General features: G+C 45.8%; 2 protein-coding genes across 14 annotated transcripts in view; both read right to left on the bottom strand.

Annotated features, from left to right (window-relative positions):
* Positions 1-520: 520 nt before the first annotated feature.
* Positions 521-12,601, bottom strand: LOC116574482 (complement C1q and tumor necrosis factor-related protein 9A). The gene is made up of 4 exons (XM_032315237.1): positions 12,061-12,601; positions 6,121-6,307; positions 2,950-3,012; positions 521-1,551 (listed from the first exon to the last, which is right to left on the bottom strand). The coding sequence occupies exons 2-4, from the start codon at positions 6,284-6,286 to the stop codon at positions 779-781; spliced, it is 1,002 nt and encodes a 333-aa protein (XP_032171128.1). The 5' UTR covers positions 6,287-6,307; positions 12,061-12,601; the 3' UTR covers positions 521-778.
* Positions 12,602-15,437: 2,836 nt separating this feature from the next.
* SPATA13 (spermatogenesis associated 13) overlaps positions 15,438-20,702 on the bottom strand; it is a 338,234-nt gene continuing 332,969 nt past the window's right edge. For all 13 annotated transcript variants that reach the window (XM_032315382.1, XM_032315384.1, XM_032315380.1 and 10 more), the window contains 2 exons: positions 19,801-19,875; positions 15,438-18,236 (listed from right to left, as the gene is read on the bottom strand). In XM_032315382.1, coding sequence (XP_032171273.1) covers positions 18,061-18,236; positions 19,801-19,875 — 251 coding nt within the window. In that variant the 3' untranslated portion in view covers positions 15,438-18,060. The remainder of the gene's footprint in view (positions 18,237-19,800; positions 19,876-20,702) is intronic.

Below are 20,702 nucleotides of genomic sequence, written 5' to 3'. Positions count from 1 at the left end.
ACAGGTTCAAGTCTGGCAAATGGTCTCATAAACAACTATTTTGAACTGAATGGTAGTAAAAACCTAGGTTATAAAACAAGCAAAGTGTTCCATGGCTCTCTGGGATGTCTCCTTGTCACCTGCTTACAACTCTTATTAGTTATGAAATGGAATGAACGTTTGAACACTTCCCTGTCCTTTCTCCCAGTGTCCTCAGAAATTCAGATGAGGGCTAAGTCCTGATGTGGTTCCTCCAAGCACTAAAATGACATCAGAATACGAGTCCTATAAGAAATGTATATGCAAAGCACTCTTCCAGTAAAAGAAACGATGGAAAATCATAAGTAACTTATAATAGATAGGGCAAGCATTCTTTAAGATTTCATTTATTTATTTATATGATTTTTTTTTAAAGTAATCTCCACACCCAATGTAGGGCTCCAGATCATGACCCCAAAATCAAGAGTGGCACGCTCTACTGATTGAGCCAGCCAGGCGCCCCCAGATTTTATTTTTAATTAATCTCTATGCCCACCGTGGGGCTGGAACTCCCAACCCTGAGTTCCACAGGCTCCCCCGACTGAGCCTGCCAGGCGCCCTGGTGCAAGCATTTTTAAATTTACTCTTGGAAACAGCAATGTAAGTCACATAAAACCGGCTTTAAGGATAACTTTCCTATTGTTGTCTCTCTATGACGATTACAGTAATCAGAGTGGGTCGCAGAGCAGAGCCATCTGAGAAACTGTTCACCAAGCCAGCTCTGAGGGGGGCAGGGGGGCAGATCCTACACGTCTCCCCATCACTGGCTGCCGAATAGAAGGAAGCCTGTGAAGGTCGTGTCGTCGTCCTCATCTGCAAACAAGCCATTGAACCTCTCCCCGCCCGCGACTTGCAGCCACACCTCGTCCCCCAGCTTCAGTGGCAGCACCAGACCGCCCGACGCCTGGTCCTCAGAGCTCATGTAGCCGTCCTTGGTGTTCAGTATCTTCACCCCATTTTTGACCAAAGATACCTGAACGTTCCTGGAGAAAACGGTGATGTGGTAGGTGAAGTAATAGACGCCAGCAATGTGGCAAATGAACTTCCCCGTGGCCACGTCGTAATGATTGAACTCATTATACAGGATCTTATCAAATTTAATGGGCACATCTGAACTAGGAAACTTGCTTAGTACCGTGAGCCCCACCGTGAAAGCACTCTTGGGCAAGACTGGAGTCTCACCAATTTTTCCTTTCTCGCCTCGGTCCCCTTTCCAGCCTCTCATTCCCCGGACTCCTGGATCTCCCTGGGGTCCCAAGGGCCCAGCATCTCCCTTGGGGCCAGGCTTCCCAATGGGGCCGACGGGACCAGGTAGACCCATTGGGCCCGAAGGCCCAGTACTGCCCTTTAGCCCTTCTGGACCAGTGGGCCCCACATTGCCTTTATCCCCCTTTTGCCCTTGAGGGCCAATCTCTCCCCTGAGACCTTTCTCTCCCATGGGACCAACAAATCCCTTTGGCCCATGTTTCCCCGGGGGTCCTCGTGAGCCTTGATCGCCTTTGACGCCTTTGGCTTCAACTTTTCCATCTGCTCCTAGATGGAAAAAGAAAGAAAAAAGGAAAAGATGATTTGTGAAACATCAACTTATAAAACCAACTTTGGCTTTGCCATTGTTGAGCATATGAATAAAATAAAGCAGTGCCCGGGTTCAGTAGCTGCTCAGGATCTGAACATTAATTTACTCCTAAAATGAGTGCACAGCACACACACACACACACAAGCATGCACACACACATGTGCATATACGCAAAATAACTGACTCCTGTCGACTGTGTTAGTGTTGGGGTTTGTATTAGAAATCACAGATCTCTACCATCCCAGTATACTACTCAGACTACTAAACGATGTAGGTCCTTGAGAATGTTGTCTTTGGAAGGGGGAAGAATGTCCGAAGGCAGATGAACTCGGGCTGCTTTTGGTTAACTAAATTCACCCTACTTCTTTGACATCCTTGACAAAACTCCTCATGGGAGTGAGCACAGAATAAAGTCCTCCTCGAGTGTGGGAGTCACTGCTCTCTGCTGGCCAGGCCATCCTGTCCACTGTACTGACTGTATGACCCCGGTCCCCACTGTGCATACATTCTTGGTGCTTCCCTATCTCCTCCTCCCCGACTGGAGAGCAGTGGTTATGAGCACGGAGTCTGGAGTTAAATGCCAAGGTTCAATCCTGTCTCCTCCACGTAGGCACAATGGGACATTAGGCAAGCTGATTAGCCACCTAGCCCTCTGTTTCCTCCTCTGTAAAACTGGGATAAGGATACTACCTCATGTACAGGCTGTCGTATTGAGTCAATACGTGAAGAGCACTTAGAACAACCTAGCGCAAAGTGAACATTATTTGTGTTTGCTGTTGTGACTTCTCTCTCCCCATTAGTCAAAACCACCAGAGCCCTCCTTACCCCCCAGGGCCCAGTTCCAGCGCCACCTTCTCCATGCAGTCTTGCCAGAAGCACTGAGTCAGAATTTAATGTCACTCCTCAATGTAATCCACTAAACTGGGCTTTAGCGAACAACGGCCCTTGAACCAAATCCAGCCTCCCACCTGTTTATGTGGCCCACAAGCTAAGAACGGTTTGCATTTTTAAATAGTCGCAAATAATATTCGGTACTACATGAAAATTATATAAAATTCAGATTTCCATTTTCATAGAGTTTCACTGGAACACAGCCCCACATACTACTAGAGTATCTGTGGCTACTTTACATAGCAGTTGTGACCAAGACCCTATGTCAGCAAAGCTGAGATTACTTATGATCTGGCCCTTTACAGAAAAAGAATTGAGATTCTAGAGAGCAAGAGCAATCTTGCCCTTATTGCTGGATCGTCCTCAGAGCCTAGGAAAGGACTTGTCCTTGGTGAGCACCAAATGGTTATTCAGTCACCGATGGCTTGGAATTAGAGCACGGGAAGATGAACACCACTTCTGACCTCGTTCTCCTTTCTCTCCCGTCATACCATCCTTCCCGGGGCCGCCAGGATGGCCTGGTTCTCCTAGGCGGAAGAGAAGAAAACAAACAAGAATTCAGGTTCTAATTCCACATTTCCTAGACAGTGGTCTCCGTCGTGAGTCTAGACTGGAGAGTCCTGGGTGTGTGCCCAGCCCTAACACACACACTGCCCCTCTCAGGAGTGCAGATGGAGAGAAGCACGCAAGACTGAGCACCAGGGGTGCAGAGTTGTGTACAAGAAGTGAACTATGAAATGCGCTGGGTGGATCTCCCAAGCACCCAGCTCTGGGAAGGCAGGACAGGAAGGGAGTATGTGCACGGAGGATCACAATGACGTCTTTCTCTTGTGAGAGGAACTCAGAGAGTGACTGACCATTGAAGGCACCGGGTGGCCTTCTCACTTCTCTTTTTCTATCTCTCTTGCATAGAATGGAATGGAAGGTTCACTAGCCTCCTATGAAAACATGGATGACTACAGTTACCTGGCACTATTTGGGATGAAACGGAGGATTCTGGAAGGATCTCTCCAGCACCTTAGAATGGTGGTAAACCTCACTGATCAAGTTGGCATGGCAGACACTATTGGGAACCTCTGGTGAGTGAGGTTTTGCCTACGACACATGAGTTTTAAGCTCAGAGCAGGCTGAGGTCTGACTTCCCATGTTATAGGTCAACGTCTCTAGAGTCAAAGGCAGTCCTTGCTGTAAGGAAGGAGATTGGAGGCAAAAGATGAAGGAGTCATGAAGTCAGAGTTGTATCCTGTGTGTGTACACACACATTATACCCACACGTATGCACCCACATCACACGTGTGCACCCACATCACACACACAGGCACACTGTGGTCCCAGTAGGAGGGTGAAAGAATGGGTTTCATTGACATTGAGATTTTGCCATTAACTTGAACTGGGCTTGTTACTACCCAGAAATGGGACGGGGCTACTGCCACTCTAAAAAGTGGCATGGACTCACTGGACATATTCCTCATTGGAGACCCCACAGAGCAGACTGAAAGGCAGTGGTTAGAGAGATGGTTGGTGATCACCTGATCACCTAGCCCCCCAACACAGCCCTTGGAGCACCAGATACCAAAAACTGGGAAACACAGAAACACCTAGTCTTTCATTCACCTACAGAGTGGACTTCCTGTAAGTGATTCGTTCTAAGACTCATTTCTCTAGATCTTAACAAAGACTTTTTAAAAATCCATATGCCAACAGTATTTGCTGGCAAAGCATTAATTTTAGTCCGTCCTGAAGTTTCTTTCTGTGTATTATTTCAACTACTGTTAATATAGTCAGAGGAATATCTAATCTTCTGATATGGTTATGAAATATCAAAAAGGCTTCTAAATGTTCATCATCAAGTTTAGTGAAGTTTTCATACTATAACATATTGCCGAGGAAAAATGACAGTGGCTTGTGGTCACATTCCACACAGAGTCCTGAAATGTCTAATTAATTGGGGGTGCTTCTATTAATAACTGACATCTCATGCTAAAGTTTACAGTGAGGATAAGGTTCATTTTAATGAATGTAAATATAAATTCATATGTCCAAAGTCCTAAAAGTTTCTAGGTTTTCATCAGACTTCTTGTCAGATCTGATTAGTTCATCACTGTTTTCTCCTACTCACTTACAGTTGAAGAGTTCACTCTAAGAAGACGGATGACAGCTCTCCTATTTTCGTGGGATTCTTTCATGTTTGCATTATCAAATCAATCTCCAATTTTTGATTTTTCTGCAGAAGCATTTTAGGTACCCATCTGTTTGTGATAGTTTGATAGGACAATTTGAAAATCCCTTGGGCTGGGTCGTAACCACAATACACCACAGTACACTGTTGGATAATGAGCGTGTAAAGGCTCCCCCTCCTCCTAGGGGGACACATTTCAGGCCTCAAATGGTAGAGGTCCATCTGCAAAGGGACCAAGTGAAGCCACTCAAGTCAATTCACATCTTAAATTTTTTTTTGAAGATTTTATTTATGTATTTATTTGACAGAGAAAAAACACAAACAGGGGGAGTGGGAGAGGAAGAACAGGCTTCCCGCTGAGCAGGGAGCCTGATGCAGGCTCCACCTCAGGACCCTGGGATCATGATGTGATCCAAAGGCAGATGCTTAACAGCTGAGCCACCTAGGCACCCCAATATTTTTAAAGCTCTTTTTTTTTCTTCATGTTAATTTATCTTTTAAAATGTCAACAGTAGGGGCACCTGCGTATCTCAGTCAGTTAAGTGTCTGACTCTTGATTTTGGCTCAGGTCATGATCTCAGGGTCCTGAGATTGAACCCCATGACAGCCTCCACATTGAGCGGGGAGTCTACTTGAGATTCTCTGTCCCTCTCCTCTAGCCCTCTTCCACCAACTCATGCTCTCTCTCTCTCTCAAATAAATAAATCTTTTTTAAAAATAAAAGAGTGTCCATAGTTTTGATGTTTTCTCCCTGCACCCAGATAGATCAGTCTGCTTATGTCTCAGCTAGGTGACCCTATGATCAGACCCAGGCTCAAAAACCCCATTCAAGAACCAAGCCTATTAGCTGGTGTTATGGAAACCACTCACATAGCCTGGCTTTTGCAGATCTCCTCCCTAGAGGCTGGATCCTGTCGCCAAATCCCCAAACCCTCGGACAGGCTCCAACAGAGGACATACACAACTGAGTACCGCTGTGTGGTTTCAGTTACCGTCTTTTTGTATTCTCTGTCACTCCACGTCACCTGCCTCACTGCGTGGCAAGGCAATAACTCTCCCCTGCTCTGCAGCCGGGCACTCTCTGCTAAACGTTTAGCAATCAGATTTCTCTATAGGCCCCGTGTGCCAAAGACCCACCATAACTGCCATCTGAGGCAGAAAGATCTACAATGTCATATACTTCTGAGGACAGCCTGTAGTATCCGAGGTGATGGCTCACAGTTGTCCCCGCCTAGACGAGAACATCCATGGAGGGGAGGCCCTGTTGGTCTGGGCCTGCACTGTTGCCCAGAATCTGACCTGGAGCAGGCTCCCAGCCCCTGCTTTCTGGGCAAGGGGTGCAGGAATGAAGGAGTGGGGTTAGGCCGGTGATGGCTATGCTCGTGATGAATGAACAAAGATCTAAGAGGAACAGAAGGGTAGACGAAGGGCAGCCGAAGCCCCAGATGTTGAGTACCTGCCTCGCCCTTGTCGCCCTTTGCTCCGTCTCGTCCGTCTCTCCCAGGCAAACCATTGTGGCCAGGATTCCCAGGGATGCCAGGGTGCCCTTGCCTGCATGTGTCCTGCGAGTTCATGTTTCTTGTGCAGATTCCAGCGACAAGCAGGAGCCACCAGATCCTCATGGTTCAGATGTTGGAGCTGAACTGCAAGAGAGAAACACAGACCCAAAGGAGAAGCCTTTGTTGCTGGGGCCACAGACACAGCCCCTCTTCCTTGCCGTGGGACCCGGACCCAGCCCCGGTCAACCTTGGACAGAATGGTCAGGGCAGATAAGGGCAGGAGCTGGTAGCAGACAAAGCTGCTTGCAATCAGAAGGCCACTGCTTGGGGCACCTGGGTAGCTGAGCCTGTTCAGCATCTGCCTTTGGCTCAGGTCAGGGTCCCGGGTCTGGGGATCGAGCCCCGTGTCAGGCTCCCTGCTCAGCAGGGAGTCTGCTTCTCCCTGTGCCTCTCCCCCACTGTTTGTACTCTCTAATAAATAAATAAAATCTTAAAAAAAAAAAAAAGAAGAAGAAGGCCATTGTTCTTGGAAGGAACACATGTGACCTGGACCGCTTTTAATGGTGATGATCAAGGAGAAAGCCAAGTTCCAGGTCAGATAGTTCCATGTATCACTCCACTTTGGGTAAACCATTTTTCAGAGCCAGAGAAGAGATTAACACTTGTCTCACAAGGCTGCTATAAAATCAAATTTGATCCCAATGTGCATGAAAGGACATTTTCTTTTCTTAAAGATTAAATTTATTTGTTTGACAGAGAGAGACAATGAAAGAGGGAACACAAGCAGGGGGAGTAGGAGAGAGAGAGGAAGGCTTCCCACTGCAGGGAGCCCAACGCAGGGCTCGATCCCAGGACCCTGAACTGAAGGCACACACTTAACCAACTGAGCCATCCAGGCACCCCAAAAGCACATTCTCAATAGGAAAGCAAACAATTAGCATTTGATCCCACTTCTAGGTAGATGTGAAAAATAATTGAGAGACTCCAGCAGATACGTGTACACCCGTGTTCATAGCCGCCTTATTCACAATAGCCCGAAGGTGGAAACCACCCCCATGTCCATTGTCACATGACTGGTTGAACAAATGTGATGTACACAGATGGCGGAACATTACTCAGCCTTAAAAAGGAGGGAAATTCTGACACATCCTACAACATGGATGAACCTTAAAGACTTTAGGCTAAGTGAAATCAGCCAGACACAAAAGGACCAGTGCTGTAAGATTCCACTATATGAGGCCCCCAGAGCCGTCACATTCATGGAGACAGAACGTAGAATGCTGGTGGCCAGCGGGGGGGGGGGGGGGGGGGTGTGGATGTGGGAGCTAGTGTTCAGTTTGGGAAGTTGGAAAAGTTCCAAAAGTGGAGGGTGGGGACAGCTGAACAATGCGAATTTCTGACACTTAAAAGTGGCTAAAGTAGTAAATTGTATGTCACGTCTATTTTACCACAAAAAAACCCACATAAAATGGAATGAAAAATAGTAAAGCGTTCCGAGCGGTCCTACTATGATCAGACGTATTCTTCGAGTTAAGGTTTTGCTTCTGCGGCAGACCACTGAGAATTCTTAGGGCCCATGCAGCACAGGACACCCTGCTTGTGAAGCACCCCCTCGTCCTCCTGCGAGTTCTCGATTTGCTTTCCAGCCCTGTCAGGAGCGGAGGCAAAGCTGGTGGTGAGGTTTACAGTGAGACCTGAAGGAGCGGAGCAGCTCACCAGACCAAGTGTCCTAGGCAAAGGGAGCACGCAGCGAGGTCCCAGGTTAGTGTGCACAGGGACTCAGGGGACCCTCTCGATAACATCAAATCTCCCCAGGAAGGGGCACCGCATCCCTTTCGTGGAACCGTAGTGGGGCTTACATCTCTGCTCATGGACTAAAAACCTGGCTCTCCATCTGACTGTACTTTCCTCCTTACTGTATTCCCAGTACTCGGTATTAAGCATGGGCCCATGTGTTGATAAATATGTATCGAATGAAATGAATGTGTGGTGGCAGGTATAAGTTAGGACGTAGAAAAACAATGACATGAGGCTAGGGCAGCAGGTCAGAACCTGGACTCTCATACAGTGCTGAAGGCAAAGGACCTCTGTCCGGTCCTTCGGAAAGCTAAAGAGAAAAGTCATCTTAAACACGGTGATCTCATCCCGAAAATTCTTAATAATCCAAAATTTGTGTGCCGAAGATATTAAGCACAGCATTATCTGTAATAGTGAAAAAACGTATACCACATAACATGTGACCCTAAGTGGTTCATAGAATATTATGTAACCACTGTAATAAGTATGCAGTGCACGTAGAAACAGGTAAAAAATCTACGTTGTGCTGAATTTTCAAAAAGGAGACTAAAATGTCATGCACGGGGTGCCTGGGTGGCTCAGTTTTGGTTGTGTCTATTTTCGGCTCAGGTCATGATCCCAGGGTTCTGGGATTGAGTCCTGCCTTGGGCTCCTTGTTTAGCGGGGGGCCTGCTTCTCCCTCTGCTTGCCGCTCCCCTGTTTGTGCGGTGCACTCTCTGACATATAAAAAAAAATCTTAAAAAAAAAAAAATGCCATGCACGTGATGAGTGTAACCTATGTAATTATGTATGCATAGTGACAAAAACTAGGAGCAAGCATACCCAAGTGAACATGGTTGTTTTAGAATGGTGGGGTTATGAGAATTTTTCTTTTTTAAAAAAATGCTTTTTTACCGTGTCTATTAAAATATTTCTAGATCTATATTTTTTAAACCAGCAAGATTTGCCATCTGAAGGATTATGTCGCCATCTTATGGAAGCACCAAAATATCACAGGGTCCATTTTGATGCAAATAAAGTACTTTTGGAAAAGGAAATACAGATGTTTCCCTTTGAAGTCACAAACTTACGCCATCTCAGGAAATTGAGTTGTTTTCTTAGAGCCAAATTCCATAAATAATCTCCACCATCCTCTTCTGTTTAACTCAGAAATGACTGGTAGTAGTCAAATCTGAATGCCACAGACCAACCTCTGCCCAGGGGTCCAAATCTTTCCTTTTTAATTTTTAAAATAATGTGTGCTACAATTATTCCAATAATACAAAGATCACAAGATCATAAAGGTGTCAAATTAAGATAAAACTCTATTTTGTCCTCCAGCTGGAGAAGAACTAAGATAAAAACAAGCATTTATCCTTCTGCAATTTCTTTCTCTAGTTTTATATATTTGCTTATACCGTGTGCCTAGCATGAAGGCAAACTTCAGTAAATGATTTTGAATAACTGAATATGCTTTGCTCCCAAATATGTAGTGCTGGTCATGATCTCAAGGTCCTGGGATCGAGTCCCACATCGGGCTCTCTGCTCAGCGGGGAGCCTGCTTCCCCACCCCCTCTCTGTCTGGCAAATAAATAAATAAAATCTTTTAAAATTAATTAATTAATTAATTAATATAATAAAATAAAAAGGTACATTTTTGGTTTCACAAAGCCATGAATTGGATCCTCAGTTTCATTAGTTCAAGTACAGTTGATACACTCAGCCTTTAATTGCTAGGTCTGGTGTTGCCCCAGAATGCACTGGAGCTAGGAAGCCCCACCTTCCTTCTCTCCCTCCCCCTCCCTCTTCTCTTAGTTGGAACACCCCCATCTGTTCTCCATGCTACACTACACTGGGATCACTTATTTGGTGCCACGCTATGTTATTAGCATACTGAAGATAGCAATAGCATCTTCTCACTTGCTTATTTTCAGTACATCACAGGCAAATATTTGTGGAATGATTTTAAAAGAAAGAGAAAAAGAGCTTTTGAAAGAAATATCCTGGCTCCAGCTGGGTACGAAGCATCACTTGGGGTGTGACTGGGAGTTAATTCTAATCCGTGTCAGTGCCTTTGGTGGAGATTGCTAGTTTTTCCAACACCACTCCTCTCTTTGCTCCTGGTCATAGAAATTTCAGATGGCATGTGGCTGCCCACAGTGGACACTTCCCAGCCTCCCTTGCGGCAGCCCAGATAATACAGTGAAACTAGATGTGGGGCCCCTGGGTGGCTTAGTCGTTTAAGTGTCTGCCTTCGGCTTAGGTCATGATCCCAGAGTCCTGGGATCGAGCCCCATATGGGGTTCCGTATTTGGCAGGAAGTCTGCTTCTCCTTCTACCTCTGCCGCTCCCCCTGCTTGTGCTCTCTCTCAAATAAATAAATGAAATCTTAAAAAATAAAATAAAATAAAATAGAAACTAGATTTGGGCCAGTGGGAACTGAACAAGAGGCATCTGTGTAAGGACCACAGCCTTAAAGGGAAGGGCTGTCCCCTCCCTGGGTGCCTTTCCCCTTCCCATGGCTGGACTGGGCATAGCTGAGACATCTTGGATTCCTTGAAGGAGGCCAACACTTTAGGGATAGAAAAGCTCTAGTGACTGATGATAGCACAGACCAGACCTCACCTACCAGTCCATCCCTGACATGAGAGAGAAGTCGAGGGGCACCTGGCTGGCTCATTCAGTTAAGTGTCTGCTTTGGCTCAGTTATGATCCTGGGGTCCTGGATGGAGCCCCGTGTCAGACTTCCTGCTCAGCGGGGAGCCTGCTTCTCCCTCTACCTCCGCCACTCTCCCTGCTTGGGCTCTCTTTTTCTAAATAAATAAAATCTTGAAAGAAAGAAAGAAAGAAAGAAAGAAAGAAAGAAAGAAAGAAAGAAAGAAAGAAAGAAAGAAAGGAAGGAAGGAAGGAAGGAAGGAAGGAAGAAAGAAAGAGAAAAGAAAGAAAGAAAAGTAAGAAAAAGACAAGTAAGAAAGAGAAGTATAATACAAACTTGCTTGAGCAGTTGTGATTTGAGGTCTCTTTTCCCTGCTGCTAAGCCCACATCTTGACTAACACAAGGCTCCTGCTGTGAAAGGTTTGAGCACTCATCCAAAGGGAGGGAGGTTTGTGGACTTGGGCAGTCAGCCCAGTCGTCAGACTAGCCAGCACTCCCTCCATATACAGCCCTTCAGGCAACAGATTAAAACGGAGAACAGTCCCTGCCTCAGACAGATCCATATAAGCCTGTGAATCATAGAGAACAGAGGCAATCCCTCTGCTGAACATCAAGTTCACGGGACAAAAGATCCTGGCCTTCTGCTGGGATCTCATAAACCTGATACGCCGACAGGGTTCCGAGCAGAGGCTTACAGACCTCAAGGGCTTTGGAGTTAGACAACCTCCACCCCGCCTTCCCCCCATAGGTCTTTATTTAGTTAACTTCTGATTTCTGGTTGTTTCTCCTATGCTTGACCTAGATGGCTCCCTCACTACTGAATTTCTTGATAAAAGGTTACTTCATTCACTGAAAAACCTGCCAGAGGCCAGCTGAGCTGTAGTGGGTCTCCCAGCCTCTGAGCCTCTGCCTCTGTGCCTCGAATTCAAGGGCTGGAATAAGCCCTATTATCCCTCCCAGATTCGACAGTTTAAGGATCTAAACATCGCAAGTTGTTTCCCCTCGAGTACGTTTTCTTCCACACGCCCTACCCATCGTACATTCCATGTATTTCTTCTTCAACATTCGTGGAGGGGCTCGTTTTTAAGCTACACCTTGTAAATTAGTATAGTCATAAATATAAAAATGTACACACTGCCGTTTGTGCCAAAGAATCTGCCAGCTTCTCTAGAAAGCTCCCTCGAAGTCTGCTACTCTTACCATTTCTTCGACAGCGTCAAGAAAGCTCCCAGCCAGTCTGCAGTGTTCCCGAAGAACTTCAAAATCTGCTTTTATCTCCTGTCCACTCTCTTCCTCAAGAATGAGTTTTGAGACCAGCTTGCTCCTTGCCTACCCATAGCTCTGTAGAATCTGCCTATTTTGCAAATAATTAAGCAGGATCATCGCACACCAGAAATGGGAGAGCCGTTTTCAGACTCTGATGCCTGAAACTGAATTTAAAGAAGTTGTTTCCTAGTGCACTTACCTGACCCCCGGGGCTGCAGGCTGCACCCAGGTGCGGCACAGACCAGGAATCTAGGGCTAACTAAATAGAATCACGTCTTCCTGCCACACAGTTCCCTAGGGGGTCTATCTGCAAAACAGCAGGAAGGGGAGGGAACAGAGTAAGGCACAAGATGTCTTGGAAGAACTTCAAAAATTGCAGCCACACTGGAGTCTGGTAGCATCTTCTTCCGTTACCAGTTCAGAAAACTTAGCTCCTTTCCCCTCCGTCTTTCTCCAAAAAGGGAGAAAGCAGGGTACACTTTCGAGTATTCTGGAAGAAGGAATCTACACAGCAGGTGTCTTCCCGGAAAGTAATGTTTGTACCTTTCCTTGAACAGTTTTCCTACTGATCTTGGGCCCATCGTGGGCCAACAGGACAAAAACCGAAGACAAACAGATTGTCTGAATTCTAGACCATTGGAACGGACATCATTTAACTGTCTCTCTCACACTTCTGTGGAGGTCCTTGGATTTTAGACACTTGTGTAACATTAGAATTTCATGCTCATCTCTACACACACACACACACTACACACACACACACACACACACACACCCCATCTGCCATTGAGGGGAGTATGATGTGATTTTTTTTTTTGATGCCTTGTAACAATTTTTAATTTTTCCCGATCAGAGTCTGTGAACATGGATCTTAAAAATAGCATCAGGATGGGACGCCTGGGTGGCTCAGTTGGTTGGACAACTGCTTTCGGCTCAGGTCATGATCCCGGAGTCCGGGGATCGAGTCCCGCATCAGGCTCCCAGCTCCGCGGGGAGTCTGCTTCTCCCTCTGACCTTCTCCTTGCTCATGCTCTCTCTCACTGTCTCTCTCTCAAATAAATAAATAAAATCTTAAAAAAAAAAAAATAGCATCAGGAGGACAAATGTACTCAACGGTGTATTGAGAACCAACTCAGAGAACCTCGTTGGGTTGCAGAGCCACACAGAGAATGGGGTATGCGGGTGCATATGGTGGTATGCTCCCAGAACGCTGAAGCCCATGTAACTTGCACACACCCCTAGTGTTGCGTAATTCACGCTGAAAATGTTGACGACACCTTTATGTTCCTGTCTCCCTCTGACCACATGCTCCTACGGAGGATTACTCACTTCAGCTTGCTTCCCCAGTGCACAGAGCAGGTGGCTGTCATGAGAGGTCGTCGCCCCCTCGGCTCTTCTAGAAAGTTTCCACTGCCCTCTTTGCACCCCTTCCAACACAGGGCACCAGCATGGTCCCTGGAAGCCACCCTTGAGCGTCAAGCTTTCAGGTTCCCAGCGCTCCCTCTCCCCCTCCTCACCCCTAAGCCAACCCCTCTACCAGGGCAGCCCAAGGAGGGGGAGCAGATCAGTTTGGGAAGTAGGTGGACGTTTAGAGTAAACAAACATGGGGACTGCTGCTTGGCAACCTTCATAGGAATACTTTCCTGATTACAGTCACAGCAAACAATGGGCTATTTACTCAACTTCTCTGAGCTGTTAATTAGAGACGGAAATTCTATGTTCCCTGCCCCCAAAGGGTAAGCAGCCAACCTCCTGGTTGAAGTGGCCTCATCTCCACCAGGGCAGCAGCTCTGAAATGAAGAGTGTATACAAAGGCATGTGCGGTTCATCTACCGTCCCCGTCTAGAGAACAGAGGGGGGCCTTAGCACTTTGGGTTTGGCTTTCTCCAAGCCATGGTGACTTTTTTCACTGGGAGCCCTTTCTTCCATACCTGTCTACTGGCTTAAGCCTGCTCGTCCATGGATGAATTTTTACTGAAAGGAAGTCTATCAATGTCCAGACAGGAAATGAGCTTGAAATGCCAGAAACCCACCTAGCACTCGCTCTCTACATAAAAAAAAATTTTTTTTAATTAAAAAAACTATATATATATATATATATATAAAGAGAGAGAGAGAGAGAGAGAGAGAGAGAGAGTGTCTTATTTTACTACTCAGATGCATTACTGGAACCAGTTTGGCAAATTAACTTTAATATACAGATACAAAACAACAAATATAGATTCACAGCATTTACAAGAAATCATTCAAATAACATTGTAATTTTTTTTTTTTTTACAAAAACTTCATTCAACAGAAATACATGTCAAGTTATAGCAGTCTTGTACAACATACTTCAGCTGTCAACAGCAAATTCATCAGTTTTGAAGCTGGCACGTGACTTAACATTGTCTTGATGTTGAGTTAAGTTCAAGGAAAAGGTTACTAAAAGCTGCAAAATAGTTAAGTTAAATGCAGCTGATTTATTATTTACAAAAAGACCAATTATTAAATTACAGAATCTGTTGGAGTATTTTCTAAATACAAATGTCGATGTCTAGGAGTTCAGTAAGGACAGAAACGTCAAGTGTGTTCTAGCTAAAAACATTTGCATCAAATATGTAAGTTTCTGGGTTTTTCCTTTTAAGTTCAGAGAGTTGCTACTTACTCTTCTCAAAACCGTTTGAGCTCTACTGTCACTGCAAGCCTCCTGAGAATAAGAGCATTAGTCAAGTGGAATTTGAATAAGAACATGTGTCAGTTAAGCTTATAGGGACCAATGTTTTTGAAAAGTTGGACCCAGCTGATTTGTGGCCAGCATCCCTGGCCTGTCAGCCATAGGAAGGACGTGTACCCACACTTGTTAGTGCTGTCCTGTGAGGGACACATCGGTTTCTCCCATCTTCCATAAAATAACAAGACAGCAATTTTCTCCTTAACTCCAGGTAATCAGGCTCTTCTATTCTGGCTAGGTAACTAACTTGATGTGTATTGAGAAATATCAGCAGTTTGGGCATGGAGAGTTTTCCAGCAGATAAATACTGAATCATGGCTTTTACAGAAGACTTCTATTGTGATACAAAGTGTGAATTAAATGCACTTCTGCTTTGTGTCCAGACAACAGTGGTGTAGGATTGAGGGCATTTTCTGAACAGGCATGGAGTTGGTCTTCGTCTGGATTAGGTATAAAAATGTACAACGTATTCAGAAACATATTCGTGCAGACAGGGATGAAATGTTTTCAATGACAAAATCAGATCTATGAGGGGAAAAGAGGAGAGCTACTGAAAACAAACAAAAAAAACAAAAAAACAACCTAGCAAGAAGGATCCCCCAGGAAAAGCTCTGGCACTTTGCTGCCAACCTTTTGCTTACTTGCCGGCCAAGGACGAAGAATGCAATTTCTCTAAGATTTTACAAACATTCCATTTTATGACAGTTTACGATTTATTGCAAGGTGGTTGTGCACTTTAGGTACGATGAAAATCGAGAAGGTTGATTTTGACCCAAGGCCAAGGCCATTTCAACTGTCTTCCAACAGGTTCTGAAACATAAATAATAAATTGAGATTTGTCAAAGCATTTTGCTATCTTTGTGTGTGTGTGTGTGTGTGACAGACAGAGTGCGTGTGTGTGTATTGTGGGGGCATCTGCATTATGTAATACGAGGTTAAAATGAGGAAAAAGGGAGAAAACAAGATTCCCAAGAAATCCATACAAAATCCATTTGGGGGCTCTTGGTTTATTTCTCTCGTGTTCTTTGCAAGTGGAGCACAGGACTTACATCAAGAAGGAAAGTGGGCAAACCTAAAATCAGAATACTGAGCCATCTATTCTTTATTAAACTCATGCATCTGGTAATAAAACTCAAACTAGATAAACAGATTTAAAAGAAGTAAAAGGCATTCTACCTTCTTAAAAAATGTTCTCATTTTTCAAAATCACCAGAGAAGGCCAAGCAGAACCTACTCAGGGTGGGTTGCGATCAAATGACCCCACCCCCCCCACCCTGCATGGAGCTCACGGGGGCGGCGCTGGGCACTGTCCAGGCGCCGGTGCCCGAGCTTCCTGCTATTTCTGGAGAGTCCCTGGAGGGACAGGTGGCAACCAGAAGTCAGGGCTCTGATAGGAAATACAGTGGGACTGGTCACAGAACTTAAATCACTTCATTGCACCTTAGGAAACATTAGTAAATGGAAGCCCATGAAGTGGTTCTTTACTTGAATTGACTCCTCACTGAAAATGGGACATAAGCAAATGGTTCTCTTTTCTTCCCTAATTTTCTTGTATTAAAAAAATATTCAAAATTGTTGCATATACAAACAACTCTGTTTAGCACAGAGACTCCTAGTTATTGCTGACGGGTCCACAAAAAGCATTTTAAGTGTAATTTTCAAAATAGGTCATTATATGCTCTTGGTAAAAATTTTAGGTCAGTTATATAAATGCAACTAAAATCGAGAGGTCTATCCACAAAAGAAACAAGTGTATGTATACACACACACACACACACACGCACGCATGTGCGCGCTCTTACACTCGGAGCCACAGCACCTCCTGGAAGCTTCCTCAGAGAAGCAGCCTCTATCCTGGGACACTGGGTATCAGGGAGCCCAGGGCAGCACCACCTTGTAGCCGTCCTACGTCCAAGTGAGCACATCATGGGGGCAGACCTGACAACATTTCCAGGTAATGCTCAAAGGCCCACCCAGATGTCCAGAATTAGGTCTTCTTGATGTGGGATGTCACCTCCTTCGGGACCGGCCCTGGGTAGGGGAGATGGTGGGGGTGAAGAAGGAGGGACCAGACGCCTGGAGGTACAGTTTCTACCCTTGTCTAGGACGTTACAGGTTTGTTTATTCTCCAGCACAGGCCTACTGGAAAACAGGACTCTGAGTAGTGTACAAAAAGGGGATTCTCACATAGAAAACCAAAGTGTGGATGACAGTATCCCCATCCAGTGCACTAAGTACATTTAAAAGGCCTCTCCCTTGCAGAACTTGTCTCCAGACATATTTAAAAGTTATTTTCATCAACACTTACAATATAGACAACGAGGAGATTACTATCGCCAGATATCAGCCCATGTGGCCTTCGTTAGAACAGACTGCTATGTCTGAGTCTAGATGTATTGTTGTTAAGGTCTCTTAATAAAGAATGAATCTTCAGAACCCTCCTGACAGATTAATAAGAGTGGGGTTAGCACGACCATTGGGGCTTATGCAACGAAGTCAGCTTCGAATCCTGAGGAAGGTGGGCTACTCTGAACCACGTGTTTTCTTGGTGGAATGTTCAGGTCACTGTAACTTAATTACTTATTCTGGTGGGAACTCCAGAAACTACTGGTGGGAAAGCACACTGAGCTCTGAGATGTCCTTCCACGGATGCATGTGCATGTTTCGTTTGTATCAGATAATTAAAATAAATGGGTATCTATATTGCAAATGGATAGGTCTGATTAATTCCTTAGGTCACGACGTGCACATAAGTGTGACTTCTGCCCGTGGAGTTACATGCTGTACACACCAGCAGGAAGGGACCTGCCTTAAGGACAGTTTACCCTGTGGCAGGATTTCACACTTTCTCCCTGGAAAGCAGCTGCATCTTCAGGATGCTGAAGTCCCCCGGACCGTGTTCCCCAGAAGGGATTCATCACGCTTCTCCCTCTAGCCTGTAGGGGACGCATCTTGCCAGGGGAAGCTGGCACTACCACTTGGTAACAATTCAGAGGACACCAGGGGACACCATGGCCATCTGCACTGAGGCGCTAAGTCGCCTAATACTGTGAAGACAGGAACAGCTTGTCCATGCTGTGAGATGCTACTGTACCAACCCCATCAGGACTGTCCCCTTTGAATCCACATGCCAAAGTGGCATTGTCATCGAGTCCCTCCTCAGGAACAGCAACAGGGCGTGCGCCCATCATCAGTGATGCCCACTGGGGTCACCACTCAGCATCACCGCAGAGCAGGTCACTGGTTCCTGCGGCCCAGCCATCTTGGCACAGGGCCCAGAGTGATCTCATGGACATCAAGGCCATGCGTCATGACTCCGTCTCCCTTCCTAGGAGGAGCTGGGTCTTCAGAGGCACCTCGGTCACGTCCAAGACTTCTATTCTTCACCGGTCCCCGAAAGAAATTCTCAGCACTGGGTTGAGCACAGAGAAACAGAAATGGTTCTCCTCTTTACAGACACCTCAGCCAACGTGTGGCCTCCGGTTTTCATTTCTTGAAAGGCGTGAGTTTGTTGAACGTGTGCCAGAAGAGCGACGGCTTCCTCTTGGGCTCTGCCAGGGCAAACACCTGCTGCTGGGGGACGCTGGTGGGCACGGTGACGTGGCGCTGGTGAAGGGGGTGCAGGTTCTGGTGCGGCGGGGCCACAGGGCATCCGCTGTAGCCTAACTCGAGAGGGGAGAAGGGTGGAACACGGACCCAGCGTCACTCGTTAGCCGAAAGGGAAAAACAGCACCAAGACTTGAGTTCTTAGCTGATTCTTAATTCATATGAACCCAAAGTACACCTAAGAGCCAACATAACAGCACCTACCAGCTGCTGTGAGAATTAAGAGTTCATATAAGTAACGTGCTGAAAACAGGCCCCCGAACCGAATCGCATAATCGAAACGGTTTCACTGGAATAGGTTTTCAAATCTGCACTGAGGTAATGAGAAGACCTGGGACACTGAGCTCCAGGACTGCAAGCTAACTGTGAAAGTCAGAGTGACAGGAGGAAAGAGCGTGGGTCCTAGAGGGAGCCAGGACTCAGTCCAGAGGGCATCCTGGCCCTCACCCGCTACAAGACTCTCTCGGCCTTCCCTGCTGAGAGGTGCCCAGCAGGCGACCACCACCACACGCGTTTCCTCCATTCAGGTGCCTAGCTGCTGAGCCAGTGACTTCTGGCAGATGCCGACACAAACTGATACACTCTAACAAATGGATATTTACTGGTCACCTGCTACTGATGTGGAGATCCAAAAAAAGAACGAGAGTTGGTTTTTTTCCTCCTCAAAGGTACTTATCACTTAGTGGGGGGGGGGGGGGGTGGATTCTGCCTCTGAACAGGGGAATGGAACACTGAGGGTTGTTTTGGTCATGAATTCTTCTTGGCCCTCGGCTGATGGCACATCATCCTGGGCTTAACTGGTCTTGTTTTTGCACTTTTGGTTATGAAAATCCTGAGTGGGACACACTTCAGAGGATAAATTGTTCTTAAGAGTAGGAAGTCAATCTGAAGAAAAGGTTGTAAGAATATAACAAATATTTTTGGAATAAAAATCCTTATTATTTTATTTCCATCCGGTGAGATCACGTGTTATTATCAGTACTATAAAAAATGAATAAAATAAAATAGTTTTTTGCTCATCAGGACAACGAATGAGGTGTGACCTGAGCACTGGTCATCTTCAGTAGCCATCAGGCAATCTACTGTGCATGCAGAGTACGGATTCGTTGCTCTAAATAAGCTAGTGTGTTTTCTTTCCAGCTCATTTCTTGATCTACTGGACTTTTGGACCCTTTTTTCTTACCTACGCTAGAATGCAGCCTGCACTGATAAGCACTTTGGGGCTGGAGATTTCCTCCATGCATGCCCGAAACACACAAGAGCTGCTGGGTTGCCTTGGACTGGTGAGCTGGCTGGCCCGAGGAAGAACGCCAGCACGACCTCAGGGTAGGGAGGTGTAGAAGCTCTTCGGCAACCAGTTCAAAACACATCTTACAGGCTCATGTTCAAATGTCAGCATATACTGAAGCATACTCACCCTAAACCCAAATGCAGACTAGTCTAAACCACCTCCTGGGGTGGGGGGGGAGTTGATCCCTATCATTCTGAGTTTCAACCGTACGTCTCTCCTTTGTCGGGAGCTAATCATCAGCATGCCAATGACTTCATTCTCCCTGATTTTAATTCCCATACTGACACGCATGAAGAAGATAAGAAGACGAAGCCTTCTTCAAAACTTACCTTTTGACTTTCCATGTCCCGCCTTTTGAGCATTTAACATGGCGAGTTTCTTTTGATTTTCTGAAATTTCCATTCCTGGATTTAGGAACAGACATGACAAACATTCAAAACAGGTGAAATAAGTCAATCAGAGAAAGACAATTATCGTATGACTTCCCTAGGAGGATAGGGGAAGGGAGCGAAAAATAAAATAAGACAAAATCAGAGAGGGAGATGAACCATAAAGAGACTCCTAACCACAGGAAACAAACTGAGGGCTGTTGGAGGGGTGGCGGGCAGGGGGATGGGGTAACTGGGTGATGGGCATTAAGGAGGGCACCTGATACAATGAGCATCGGGTGTGATATACAACTGATGAGTCACTGACCTCTACTTCTGAACCTAATAATACACTATACACTATATGTTCATTAATTGAATTTAAATAAAATTTTTTAAAAGTGACACCATTAGAGAGTAAAACTAAAACATGACCCATATTAACCTTGAGGTGTTCAACATAACCCGCAGCAAAGAACCTTATTCCCCAAGGAACTGTAAGAGGTTGACAAGATTACAAATGGAGAAGCAGCAAGGACTGTCACCAGGACAGACACTAGGACGACGTCCTCCCAAGCAGGACCCACTCCTGGGTGCAGTGGGTACTCTGAGTATCAACACACAGACGACTGACTAAATGCTGCCTTGTAGGAACTCTGTCTGTCATGGGCTGTCCCGCAGCAAGTTCAGAAGCGCAGCTGACCCCTGAGCAACATGGGGTTGAACAGCGTGGGTCCACTTATATGTGGGGTTTTCTCGATAAATACAGGGCAGTGCTGTAAATGTATTTCGTCTTCCTCATGATTTTCTTAATGACATTTTCCCCAGTTTACCTTATTGTAACAATACAGCATATAATACAT

Source organism: Mustela erminea, chromosome 15, assembly GCF_009829155.1.
Source record: "Mustela erminea isolate mMusErm1 chromosome 15, mMusErm1.Pri, whole genome shotgun sequence".
Lineage (NCBI taxonomy): Eukaryota > Metazoa > Chordata > Mammalia > Carnivora > Mustelidae > Mustela > Mustela erminea.
This window is presented reverse-complemented; position numbering and strand designations above follow the sequence as displayed.

What these genes read in the sequence shown, in the direction of transcription:
- LOC116574482 (XM_032315237.1), bottom strand. Translation starts at nt 6,286, where the DNA reads ATGAGGATCTGGTGGCTCCTGCTTGTCGCTGGAATCTGCACAAGAAAC. An exon ending in GGGCGACAAGGGCGAGGCAG is followed by an intron (nt 3,013 to 6,120) that starts GTACTCAACATC and finishes TCTTCCGCCTAG; the next exon opens with GAGAACCAGGCCATCCTGGC. An exon ending in GGGAGAGAAAGGAGAACGAG is followed by an intron (nt 1,552 to 2,949) that starts GTCAGAAGTGGT and finishes TTTTCCATCTAG; the next exon opens with GAGCAGATGGAAAAGTTGAA.